The sequence below is a fragment of the Canis lupus genome, chromosome 32 (assembly GCF_003254725.2).
Source record: "Canis lupus dingo isolate Sandy chromosome 32, ASM325472v2, whole genome shotgun sequence".
Classification (NCBI taxonomy): domain Eukaryota; kingdom Metazoa; phylum Chordata; class Mammalia; order Carnivora; family Canidae; genus Canis; species Canis lupus.
In genome coordinates, this window is record NC_064274.1 from 6,495,004 (window position 1) to 6,508,396 (window position 13,393).

Sequence of the window (13,393 nt, forward strand, 5' to 3'; positions counted from 1 at the left end):
TAAGCCCTCTAACACAAAGAGATAATCAGATGAAGAGTTCACTAAATTAAGACCCGAAGCTTCAACACAAGGCACCATGGGAGACACTTGCTATTAACTGTATATGGATATTAGAACATAATGACAAAATACCAAGACAGCACATTTCATTTCTTTTAAAAATGACTAGTGAAAAGTATTACTCTAGCAGCTCTCTGGATGTCATTTAGTTTGGAGGGATAGTTCTAGAACTTTGGCTGAAGCCCTAAAACCATTGCTGAGGAAGACACAGATGGCTCTTCATGTTGACCTCTTCGGTCCATTTGTGTGGAGAGGAAGAGGCTCAATGGCCATTTTCTGGGTTACTCACTTCTCTCCAGTAAACATAGGACATGTATCATCTTCTGGTCCCAGCACTGCCAGCCCTCCTACTTGTAATATGATGATAAATCATTTTATCATGAACAGATGATGAAATTAAGCAGGAAACAGAATACCCACTTGGAGACATGAATCCAACCCAACACTCCCAACTTCCAGAATGGCAGTCCAAACACCACACTCTGCCCTCTTTGCCTATTAACACCATTATTGATCAGCTCAGACTAAGCAAAATTTCCTTTAAAAATAGATTTGATTCGGGCAGCCCCGGTGGTGCAGCGGTTTAGCGCCACCTGCAGCCTGGGGTGTGATCCTGGAGACCCGGGATCGAGTCCCACATCGGGCTTCCTCCCTGGAGCCTGCTTCTCCCTCCACCTGTGTCTCTGCCTCTCTCCTCGCTCTCTCTGAATGAATAAATAAATCTTAAAAAAAAAATAGATTCGATTCATTGGGGGGCACCTGGGTGGCTTAGCGGTTGAGCATCTGCCTTTGGCTCACATCGTGATTCTGGGGTCCTGGGATCAAGTCCCACATTCGGCTCCCTGCATGGAGCCTGCTTCTCCCTCTGCCTGTGTCTCTGCCTCTCTCTCTGTGTCTCTCATGAATAAATACATAAAATCTTAAAAAAAAAAAAAAGATTAGATGGGCACCTGGCTGTCTCAGTCAGTAGAGCGTGGAATGCCCGGTTGTGAGTTCAAGTCCCACCCTGGGCATAGAGGTTACACTTAAAAAAAAGGTTCTAGTTGAACTTTTAAGGTGGTGGAAATTATAAGCTTCTAGTCTTTTAACAGTTTTATTAACAGGTTTAATGGAGGCAGATTCAAATTATCAATTATAAAGTTCTTTTCAACCAAGTAGTGATTTAATTATACATGCTTGAAAATGACTTCTGAGCAGTGGGGCGATTTCAAAGCTGCCTTATATATGCTGACCAATTTTTACCACATTGATGTTCTGATTGGTTTCTTGGTTTCATTAAAAATTTTAGTTTCGGGCAGCCCTGGTGGCTCAGCAGTTTAGCGCCACCTTCAGCCGGGGGCGTGATCCTGGAGACCTGGGATGGAGTCCCAAGTCAGGCTCCCTGCATGGAGCCTGCTTCTCCCTCTGCCTTTCTCTCTCTCTCTCTCTCTCTGTCATGAATAAATAAATAAAATCTTTAAAAAAAATTTTAGTTTCACTAAAAATTTTATCAACAGTTTTAGAAAAGATTTTAAAACCCATCCTTAAAAAAATAAAAAATAAAACCCATCCTTCCATTGTTTATGGTATTTGGAATAGTCCTTTGCCATACAAGTATCTTTTATTTATTTATTTATTTATTTATTTATTTATTTATTTATTTATTATTTTATTTTATTTTTTATTTTATGATAGTCACAGAGAGAGAGAGAGAGAGAGAGAGAGGCAGAGACATAGGCAGAGTGAGAAGCAGGCTCCATGCACCGGGAGCCCGACGTGGGATTCGATCCCGGGTCTCCAGGATCGCGCCCTGGGCCAAAGGCAGGGGCGCTAAACCGCTGTGCCACCCAGGGATCCCATCTTTTATTTATTGTAAAATAACACAGAGAGTAGAATAATTGCCTATTTTCTTTTTTTTTAAGATTTTATTAATTAAACAGAGACACAGAGAGAGGGAGAGAGGCAGAGACACAGGCAGAGGGAGAAGCAGGCTCCATGCCAGGAGCCCAACATGGGACTCGATCTGGGGTCTCCAGGATCATGCCCTGGGCCAAAGGCAGGTGCTCAACCGCTGGGCCACCCAGGTGTCCCAGATTTTATTATTTTATTTGAGAGAGAGCAGCCCGCAGAGACACTGCACGTGCATGAGTGGCGGAAGGGGCAGGGGCAGAGGGAGAAATAGACTTCCCGCTGAGCAGGGAGCCAGATTCAGGGTTAGATCCTAGGACCCTGCAACCATGACCCTAGCAGAAGGCACATACTGGGCCACCCAGGTCCGTCTATCATCTATCTATCTATCTATCTATCTATCTATCTATCTATCTATCTATTATCTATCTATCATCCATCTTAAGAGTGAGCTCTACATCCCATGTGGGGCTTGAACTCACAACCCTGAGATCAAGAGTCACATACTCTAGGACTGAGCCAGCCAGGTGCCCCCAGTTGGGCTTTTAAAGTTCAAACTCAAAATAGCAGCTCTTCATTGTAGTTCTAAACTGGTGCCTGGCCAAATTCTTTCCTTATTTGTTTAGTTTTATTGTTTATGCATCAATAATTCCTATTTATGACTGCAGTAGAACACGGCAATCAATGTGTTTTGGCTGAAGGAGGGGGAGTAGCTGCTATTAGGTGACAGAAATCATTCAGCTATCAGCTTTATCCTCACAACCTGTCCAGAGCAGAAAAGAATATTCCTTTCAAGAAATATGTCTTGGTTCTCTTTTAACCCCCTTGGGGGAAATAAAAATGTGGATTCAGACAAAGCGCATAACTAATTGTGTAAAGAAAATAATTGAGTGGATCTTTGATTCTATCAACAAGACAGAAGATCTTAGCGAACTGATTTTTTTTAATTAATTTATTTATTTATGATAGGCACACAGTGAGAGAGAGAGAGGCAGAGACACAGGCAGAGGGAGAAGCAGGCTCCATGCACCGGGAGCCCGATGTGGGATTCGATCCCGGGTCTCCAGGATCGCGCCCTGGGCCAAAGGCAGGCGCCAAACCGCTGCGCCACCCAGGGATCCCGCGAACTGATTTTAATAAATGCTACACGGACTGATTTTAATAAATGCTACACGGACTCATTTGTAGATTGTAAATTATAATCTAGACGGCAGATTATAAGCAGTGATTTATAGGCAGTCGAGGTTGTTTCTTAAAGTCGGTTATGCCGTCTAAAGTAATGGGCTGAGACCTAACAGGGACTGGCCTGGGGAGATGAAAGCCTTCTCCTTTTTGAGTAAGAATCATTAGTAAATGGATTCTTTTTCACTCCCAGAGTTGATAAATAAATAATTGTGGGCTTCCTCCCCCTGAACACTCATCTTCATCAGTTTTGTGTCTACCAGATGGTATTAAAAAGGATGGAAGATAATAAAGAATAAACACTGGATATACTGTGATACCTCAGAGGGGGAGCTAGTAAAGGCTTTAAGTGCTTCTTGCTGGAACAGGGGGAGGACCAGAGAATAAGATGATGACAAGAGTCATCTGGAGGAGGGGAGCTTGTTTTCGTAACTTTGTTTTTGGAAATGCTTTTGTAATTAGTTAATCATAAGCTTTATAACTGGATAACTCTGTAAGCTGTGCAAATTGGGATTTTTAAGATTACAGGCTAAAGACGATTGGGAAATATCAATTCATCTCAAGAATATGAAGGAAGTAGTATGTGGCTTCCAACATGTTCACTGGTTTCTTTAAAGCCCAAATGGAGGACAAACAGCTTGTGACAGCTTTTTAATAAGGGCAGTCTCCTGTGTGTCGTGATTAGATGAGGTGGTATTTGCAAAGCACTTAGCATTGTGCGTGGAATATAAATGACTGCTATTAATTATTGTTATTATTGCACCCTGTGGGGGATGATCATATGAGTAGGTACCAACCTGCAGGCCTGTGTGTTGTGCCTGCAGGCAGACTGGGAAAGGTCCCTGACCCTGCAATTCGAGATTCTCCCTTGGGGCTTTGGGTTCTGTTAAACGCAAATAGCTTGTTAGCAGTCATTTATGCCTTGGTGTCAAAAGTAGGAGAAAAAAGTGAGAATTAAAGCTGGTGGTGGCTGAGGCTGAGGGCGGTGAAGACAAAACTTGACCAGCCAGGACTGGCAGTGCTGCCCACATGGGCACCAGCTGCAGTAAGGACTGCCTTTCGCAGAACTGGGGTCTAGCTGGGGTATGAAAATCCTGCCTACCAAGGGCATGATGAGAAGAGCTTCTTCAAAGATCCAGCAACTTCAGCATTAGGGTTGTACCTGACATACTCCTTGGCAGTGGCGCAGCAGTCCATGCCTTCCAGATGCTTCCTGCCTAGGCAAATGGGCTAATGTTGGGGAAGCCTGGGTGGTGACTCAGGCTTTTGACCCAGAGAGTTAGTTCCAGGAAAGGACCTTATTAACTGCAGACAGGCCCCCTCAGTGTGCTTCTTGTTGACCTCACAAATTCAAGGGGGGGCCTCTTGGGCCTCCCTGGGAACATTCTCCATGTTTCTCATCTTGTGAGCCTTCTAAAACTAAGATTGTGCCTGTGTTGCAAGTTGGACCAACCATCTCCCTTGGTTTTCCAGTGAGTTCTATAGGTCTTTTCTTTTCCTGCAGCAAGCATTAAAAAACAAAAAACAAAACAAAACAAAACAAAACAAAACAAAACAAAACAAAACAAAAAACCCTTAAGAATGAGTACAACTGGGCAGCCCCGGTGGCGCAGCGGTTTAGCGCCGCCTGCAGCCCAGGGCGTGATCCTGGAGACCCGGGATCGAGTCCCACATCAGGCTCTTTGTATGATGCCTGCTTCTCCCTCTGCCTGTGTCTCTGTCTCTCTCTCTCTCTCTCTCTCTCTGTGTCTATCATGAATAAATAAATAAAATCTTTAAAAAAAAAAAAGAATGAGTACAACTTTTTCGGGTGAGGTTCTACATAGATGAACTAACAGGTCACCTCTCTGGGGAACAGGTGCCACAAAGGCTGAAATTCTCACCACCCATTTCCAGGAAAACATTGTTGAAAAATTTAGCTGTCACTGGCCCATCCTCCACAGCATGCCAACGATGATCTTAGCTGACCCTTTGAAAGACACTGAGGAGACTGGCCTTGGGAAGATTAGGTATGCAAAGGCGATGTGGAAAAGGATAGAGAGCTTGGCTGGTTCCCTCGATCCTCAGAGGGAAGCACTCACAGAACAAACCATGGTCTTGGGACACTAAAAGAAAAGTACGGAATGGAGACTAGACCTGAGTACCAAAGGTCTCTTCCTTTTTTTTTTTTTTTAACCTATATCTCCATCTGCCATCTTGGTATGCATATATATGTATAGGAGACGGTGTCACCCATGTTGATGCTGACCTTGAGATTTAAAGGCAGTGTGTACACACATCAATGTTTATCACAAAGCCTAGGCATTTGTCATCCTTGCCAGTGAAGATATAAATAAGGCATTATTTTTAACACAAATGTATTTTACAGTATTGCATTCTCATGTAGGATTTTATGGCACGTGAAATATATTATTTCCTGTGGCAAAAGAAATAAAATCAAGAATACACTGAAATGATAAAGGTGACAAAGGAAAGAGAAAAGGTGAGGTAATCAGCGTGAACATAAAACTACGAGAAAAAAGACCCTCAAAATGAAAAGCCAGCTTCAGCATATTGACTTGATATGATACCAAATTATCAGCTAAGTCCATCATGCTTTCTTTTTTTTTTTTTTTCCCCCACCGTGCTTTCGATGTGGGTTTGGGAGTATTTAAAATAAAAAAGAAATGTACCGAAGCCCATAAAGTATTCTTTCCACTCTTCTTACCTAGGAATGCTGCCATGTTCATAACTTGACTAAACACACAGCTGGCAGGAGGTTCGTCACCTGCAATACTTGAAAATTATGACACGGTTTATTATTATTCTATTAAAATCTGTCACTTACAATGGACTGAATGTCTGTGTTCCTTCAAAATCTGTATGTTGAAATCCTAACCCCCAATGTGATGCTATTAGGAAGTGGGGACTTTGGGAGATATTTAAGTCACGAGAGTCAAGAGTTGAGCCCTCCTGAATGGGATTAGTGCCCTTATAAAAGAGATCCCAGAGAACTGTCTCACCCCGTTTCTGTCGTGTGAGGACACAACCTAGAAGAGGGCCCTCATCGAAACCAGACTGCTGGCACCCTGATCTTGGACCTTCAGCTCCAGAGCTGTGAGAAATACATTTTGGTTGTTTATAAGCCACCCAGTCTATGCTACTTTGTTAGAGTAGCCCAAACTAAGTCACTCTCCCAACTTCTCCTAGGATCCAACAGATCAGAAGAGATTATCAAGTTACCTTATATATGGTGCATGCTTCACACCAGGTTTTCTGGAAAACAAAAAACCTAGGTTAAAGTACAGTCATTTGTGCACAGATTAGCTTCACCAGTGGGAAAATTTTTGTTAAGTCTATTGATAAACAATGAATTATCCAGAGATCAGCTTTACCTTTCAGCTGAGTTTAATGGGAAAATCTTGTCATCTTCCACAGCTATAAAGTATCTATAAAGAAAGAACAATTAAAGTTTACAAAACAAAGAAAATTAAAAAAAAAGATTCATTTCCCATTTTTACTAGACTAGCCACATTCAATCATATTTACTGTTCTTCCCAACTGGAAAAATCTCTCTTACCATAATGTTTACCTATAGCTCACTTAGCCCTTTGAAGTTCAAATGTGATTATTAATACTATTTCTTTAATTTTCAAAACACCCCTCAAGTGAATGGTAATCATTAGAATTTGGAAACTGGAAAACAAAGAAATAAGACCTTATAACTTTGGTTATACACTAAAATTAGAATTCAGATTTTCTAATTTCTCTCAGTGAACTGCAAGGAACTGAAATAATTTGCTGGAAGGGAAATAGTACTTGAAATAATCAAGTGTGGGAGCATTTTGTGATAAGCTAAGACTTCCAATGCAACAATATTCAAATTATAAACATATCAAACCCGTCACACATCAAAACTGGACTATGCACCAGACCATGAATGGAATCTTTAGCATGTTCATGTAATGAGCAAATTTTGCAAATAATGAATCCCCATCACCAGTTTATGGAATGTTCATTACTGAAAGAACACAGGAGCACAAAATAAAACCAGTATCCTTCACTACTTGCTTTGCATAATGTATTACTCTTGCTATTTACTTTGGATAATAGAAGGGAAGACAAAATGGGGACTTTAGCAAGGTTGAATCAGTAAACCTTATGTTAAAGTATTTATAAATACGCTTATATAGGTATGCCATATACTATCAAAACTACATTTTGATATGTATCACACCCAAGTCCTTAAATAATTAAAAAAGAGAATACTCACACTATCCATAATCCAGCTGAAGTAAACAAAGTAAATACAAGAGGTAAAAACATCCATACGCTGCATTTCTTCCCATCCATGCCTGTACCACTGAAATAAAATCAATAGGCATTAATAACTAAGGCAAAAATTTACCTTAATCTTTCAGGGAGGAAAGAAAGTTTACACTCACTGAAAAAAAATTGTATTTTATGAAACCATGATCCAAATCAATCTATTACTGCCACTCACACTTGTGGAGATCCCTTACGCAGTTAACAAGTATGACTGCTATCTAGCATTAGCTTAAATATTCCAGAGCCTTAGTTGAGAACTAAATGAGAAACTTCTTATAAACACACTTACCTTATATAAGCATCGATATTTTTAAGAAAGGATGAAAGGGTTTGGGTTAAGACTTTCAGAAAGACTAGGTACCAAAGGCTTATTCCAACCTACTTTTTTTTTAAATTTTTATTTATTTATGATAGTCACACAGAGAGAGAGAGAGAGAGAGAGAGAGGCAGAGACATAGGCAGAGGGAGAAGCTGGCTCCATGCACCAGGAGCCCGACGTGGGATTCGATCCCGGGTCTCCAGGATCGCGCCCTGGGCCAAAGGCAGGCGCTAAACCTCTGTGCCACCCAGGGATCCCTCCAACCTACTTTTAGTGTTATTATTAACATTTATGGATTTATGGCTCTATGGATCTGGCATGTACACATGTCTACAGCTTGGCAGACAAGAGTGCTAGAAACAAATGCTTACTAAATAAATTAGCAATGCAGGAGGAAATGACACAGGCTTTGCAAATCCGAACTTTTCTCATGACATGTTATTGAGCAACTATCTCCAAAGACTCTAAAGATGACTGTTTTGGAAAACAATGCATTGTGTATAATTCTAAATTAACTCCAATAAACACAATGGGAGAAAAGAACAGATGTCAGGCATTTTGGATGTTATATATGAAAGCAAAAATAAATGAATAAAAGAAATTCCCCACAAAAATGAAGTGAAAATGAGAAGCTGCAGGAGTGTGTATCAAAAATTGACCTCCACAGGTGAACTGACAGAAGAATAATGCAATTAATAGGTATCTTTACGGAGATATAATTGCTCATTATTTTGAGTTTTATAGTGAATCACAAGTTGCTTACGAGTTTGAACCAGCACTGCCCGTATCTGAGCACCTCCATGATACCTGCTTTTGCACGCTGACACTCACTCCATGGACCTTCCAAGTACTGGGATCAGAGAAATAACATGACCCTCCCTTGAGGTTGGTGACCGATAAGGAAGGTCTTGGTTACCAGAAGTGACCTACCTGATAAAGTAGATCTTTCAGGTGAGGGGCGACACCTAAACTTAATAATGTGTCTGTGACAGTCATGACAGTCATGGTGTAGTCTAAACAGCTGTCTGGGTAGGGATGTTAAATAAATGACACAATCAAGGAGTTGAGGGACATTAGAGCTACTTTCAATCAATTTAATCCAGTCTAATCCAATCCAATCCAATTCACAAGTACTGACATCCTGCTTAGGTCAGGTACCATACCGAGTAGTGGAAATAATTGAGATGAAGTCTCATGAATACAACTATTTATGTGTAACAATCTATACAATACATAAAAGCTGTTCTAGGAACCAGTGGTGCCTGGCTACCCAGTTTATGTAATGTGGAAGGATGATGAACACTTTAAGTACATCTACTATGGCTAGTCAGTGTCTATTCATTTATTTATATCCAGAAAATTGTGGGCTTTTAATAAAGCAATCATTTTGCTGACAAAAATCATTTCATCATTGGCCAGGCCAAGATGTAGAGTGAATACAGAAAATGGGAATGTTGATTGAGCATGTAAACCAATTATTCTAGATCTGCTCCTGAAGTCGGATGCTCTGACAGGATGAGCACAGATGAAATGGTTACACTGGAATAAGAGTTCAGAGACCTACTAGTTCTTAAACTTAATGTTGCCAATAATTGATTCCACGGGTCTGAGCCACTTACTTAAATCTGTAATGCCATTTCCCCATCCTGCTGCATGAAGACTGAATTTTAAAAGAGGGAGGACACCAAAGACTATGGTCTCACAAGAGTGGTAGTACCCTTGGAGGTTAACCTATGCACAGTATCTTATATGTCTGCAGTAACCGAATGCTCCAGTGTACCCACAATCAGCCCGCAGGGAACTCCTGCCTCTTAACCATTTTTACAATAGACTGCTGAAGGGATGCTGGGTGGCTCGGTGGTTCAGTGCCTGCCTTCAGCCCAGGGCGTGGTCCTGGAGACCCGGGGTTCAAGTCCCACGTCGGGCTACCTGCATGGAGCCTGCTTCTCCCTCTGCCTGTGTCTGCCTCTCTCTCTCTGCCTCTCATGAATAAAATCTTAAAAAAAAAAACAACAACACAATAGACTGGTGAATAAATCAATGCCAATGTGTTCAGATACAGTGGAAAGTACAATTGTCAAATGGGCAGATACTCACACTGGTACCCCTTATAGGAACCTCTATCTGGGCAACCAAAATCTGGAAGCAGGAAAGTAGAGAAGATAATTCTAAGACCATGTAACAATAGTTTTACATGCTTCCTTTAAAGAGAAGCAGAATCGTGGAATGGAAATGGTCTGGTGGTGCCCAGGATTGAAATCCACCTCTGTCACTATCTGTATGATCTTTAGCAAGTGATTTCATCTCTTAAGTCTTAGTAATTATGATGATAATACTTGGTAGGATTGTGCTGAGGATTAATGACAATGTAGGTGAAGCACCTCACACATAATACATGCTCTGTAAGTGGCAGCCATGCCAACTCTAACTGCCAAGCAGATCAGTGCCTGTGTTAGGACAAGGTACTTTCCCTCCAAGGCAGGGCTCAGGACAGCTTAACACTGTCTTCCTCTCTGGGCTCCTGCTTTTCTTTTCTTTTCTTTTCTTTTCTTTTTTTTTTAATTTATTTATGATAGTCACAGAGAGAGAGAGAGAGAGAGAGGCAGAGACACAGGCAGAGGGAGAAGCAGGCTCCATGCACCGGGAGCCCGATGTGGGATTCGATCCCGGGTCTCCAGGATCGCGCCCTGGGCCAAAGGCAGGCGCCAAACCACTGCGCCACCCAGGGATCCCCAGGCTCCTGCTTTTCTAGAAGAATGCAGACATCCTTCCTGCTATCGTTTGTTATCTTTCAGTATGCACTGCTCTTCTAAATTTATTGTCAAAGCATCTAAGATAGCTAATGGCTACTCTCCTAAATTATTTTATTTTTGCTGGTTTAATTCTCATAGGGCAAACTAATATTCAAATTCTGGGAAAACTATACTGTATTGATTGCCTAATGATAGATGAAATTGCCCTCTCTTAATTTAAATGGATGCCTTGGGAGGTGAAAAGAGTAAGTCTGGATAGTTGTGTTATTAGCTTCCAATGGAACTCCTTTGGAGCTTCTTCAGAATTTTACCTATTGGGTACGCCATTTCTGCGGGGGGGGGGGGGCAGGCATCAGTGACAGTGGCAAATTCACATGCTGTTGTAAGAAATAATACACAGAGATCCTGTGTATCCTTCAATCTCCCCAATGGTAACATCCCCTACAACCATTGTACAATATCAACAATCAAGATACTAACATTGATATAATCACTGACCTCATCCAGATTTCACCAGTTTTTGTTTTGTCTTGTTTTGTTTTTTAATGATTTTATTTACCGGGACGCCTGGGTGGCTCAGCAGTTGGGCATCTGCCTTTGGCTCAGGGCCTGTCCCAGTCTGGGAATCCAGTCCCACATTGGGCTCCCTGCAGGGAGCCTGCCCTGCTTCTCCCTCTGCCTCTGTCTCTGCTTCTTTCTCTCTGTGTCTCTCATGAATAAATAAAATATTTTTTAAAAAATAATCTTTCACTTGCATATCCAGAACCATTTGTTTAAAAGATTGTCTTTTCCCCCATTGAATGGTCTCGGCACTTAACAGGGTCTTTTGCAGAGCAAAAGTTTAATTTTTTTTTTTGAAGTAAGCTCTATGCTCAAGGTGGGACTTGAACTCACAACCAGAAGACCAAGAGTCTCGTGCTCTACTAACTATACCAGGCAGGTGCCATGCCCAAAAGTTTAATTTTGATTAAGATCCAACTTACCAAGATTTTCTCTTAATGGATTGTGTTTTTGATGTCGAATCAAAGAATTCTTTGCCTACTCCTTGATCTCAAAGATTTTCTATTTTTTTCTAAAAGATTTATAACTTCACATTTAAATCTGTGATCTAGTTATGTCTTTTGTTTTTTGTTTGTTTTTTTTTTAAGTAAGCTCTACACCCAATGTGGGGCTTGAACTCATGATCCCAAGATCAACAGTCACATACTCTACTGACTGAGCCAGACAGGCACCCCTGGTTATGTCTGTTTATTTCCCTCCTTTCTTTCTTTCTTTCTTTCTTTCTTTCTTTCTTTCTTTCTTTCTTTCTATCTATCTATCTATCTATCTATCTATCTATCTATCATCATCATCTATCTTCTATCTATCATCTATCTGGGATTGCAAGCCAAGGAAGGGGGGAGGGGCAGAAGGAGAGGGAAAGTAAGAATCTTAAGCAGGTAACACTGAGCACAGAGCCAGATGTGAGGCTCCATTTCACAACCCTGAGGTTTTGACCTGAGCTGAAATCAAGAATCCAACACTTAACCAATTGAGCCACCCAGGCGCCCCATGGTTATGTCTTTTTAAACTATAGATTTCTATTGTCTTATTGAAGTGGGTTAGATCCTAGACAGTTTATAAATCACTTTGACAAGGATCAGGAAATACGTGATGATCTAAGTCAGTTTTTTGAAATAATAAAGGAAGAGTCTTGTAATGAACACATTCTTTAGTCATAATACACCCTACCATACCAGGTTCTTTGGGCAACTGACAAATAGGAACTTAAGAACAGAACGATGAAGGGTGTGTGTGTGTGTGTGTGTGTGTGTGTATGTGTGTGTGAATGTGTGTGTGAATGTGGAAGGCTCCCTTCCCTACATTGCCTCCTTATCCATCTTTGAGTTACTTGGTATTGTTACATTGCTAACCTATCAATGCCCCATCTGACATATCTTGGTCCTGTTACTTCTTTCTCCCTCCCTGGTGGGACTGTACTAACTGCAGTAGAGGTCACTGTTACATATACTTTTCTGTCCAAAATCAACTATTTGTCCTTCTTTAGCCCATATGTAGCTTATAAATTATTATTTTTTTGGATTTTATTTATTTATTTATTTATGAGAGACAGAGAGAGAGAGAGAGGCAGAGATGCAGGCAGAGGGAGAAGCAGGCTCCTTGCAGGGAGCCTGATGTGGGACTCGATCCCAGGACCCCGGGATCACAACCTGAGTCAAAGGCAGACACTCAACTACTGAGCCACCCAGATGCCCCCCATGTGTAGCATATAATGTGACCAAAGACCCTGCAGTAGAGAAACAACACTGATGCATTCTCTACTCCCTGTGCTGGAGGAGGATTTGGAAGGTGGCAGCAAATAACATTTGATTTGGTTACGTTTCATGATATTCTCTGAGCTGTTCTGGCTTGGTAAGTTTAGATATTTGATTGGAAGTACCTCTGCAAAGAATAAATGAATAGATCTATTAAATTAACTCTCTTCACTGCTTCATTGTTATCTGAGAATTAAAAGTTGAAACTGAGATGGTTCACTTTCTTCTATCCTTCCAGACCCCATCAAAATAAATTGGTCCATTGTTTCCAGTCACATTAGAAAGTGTCACTCAAACTTTACTTACATTTTCTAGCAAGGACACAGTCTAGTCTTTCCTTGGAGCTATAGCAACACAGTGCCTACAGGCTAAGAGAGTACATTTCCCCTTGTCTTTTGAGGAAATAGGGGGAATGGGGAAAGAACACTCCATACACCTAAGACACTTGTATCTTTCCATTCTGAATTATACTTCTTCTTTTTATTCCGTGTAATATTTACTCCATTGATATTAGCCTTCCAATAATACTGCATAGTAAAGAAACTTAGGATGGTCCCCGTGTCTCAAAT

The 13,393-nt window shown here is 41.1% G+C and overlaps 2 protein-coding genes across 7 annotated transcripts in view; one reads left to right on the forward strand and one right to left on the reverse strand.

Moving 5' to 3' along the window:
* Positions 1-13,393, forward strand: part of LOC112646486 (uncharacterized) — a 264,641-nt gene that overhangs the window by 197,734 nt on the left and 53,514 nt on the right. The window contains exon 9 of one of the 2 annotated variants that reach the window (XM_049105000.1): positions 2,917-2,957. The exons of the other annotated variant lie outside the window; for it this stretch is intronic. The gene's annotated coding sequence lies outside the window, so the exon portion shown is untranslated. Of the gene's footprint in view, positions 1-2,916; positions 2,958-13,393 lie in introns of those variants that run through there. 2 annotated transcript variants of the gene reach the window in all.
* The window catches only part of TMEM150C (transmembrane protein 150C), an 89,731-nt gene that overhangs the window by 9,641 nt on the left and 66,697 nt on the right, over positions 1-13,393 (reverse strand). For all 5 annotated transcript variants that reach the window (XM_025426281.3, XM_025426253.3, XM_025426264.3 and 2 more), the window contains 4 exons: positions 7,382-7,471; positions 6,504-6,557; positions 6,352-6,384; positions 5,837-5,904 (listed from right to left, as the gene is read on the reverse strand). In XM_025426281.3, the coding sequence (XP_025282066.1) occupies positions 5,837-5,904; positions 6,352-6,384; positions 6,504-6,557; positions 7,382-7,461 (235 nt within the window). In that variant the 5' untranslated portion in view covers positions 7,462-7,471. The remainder of the gene's footprint in view (positions 1-5,836; positions 5,905-6,351; positions 6,385-6,503; positions 6,558-7,381; positions 7,472-13,393) is intronic.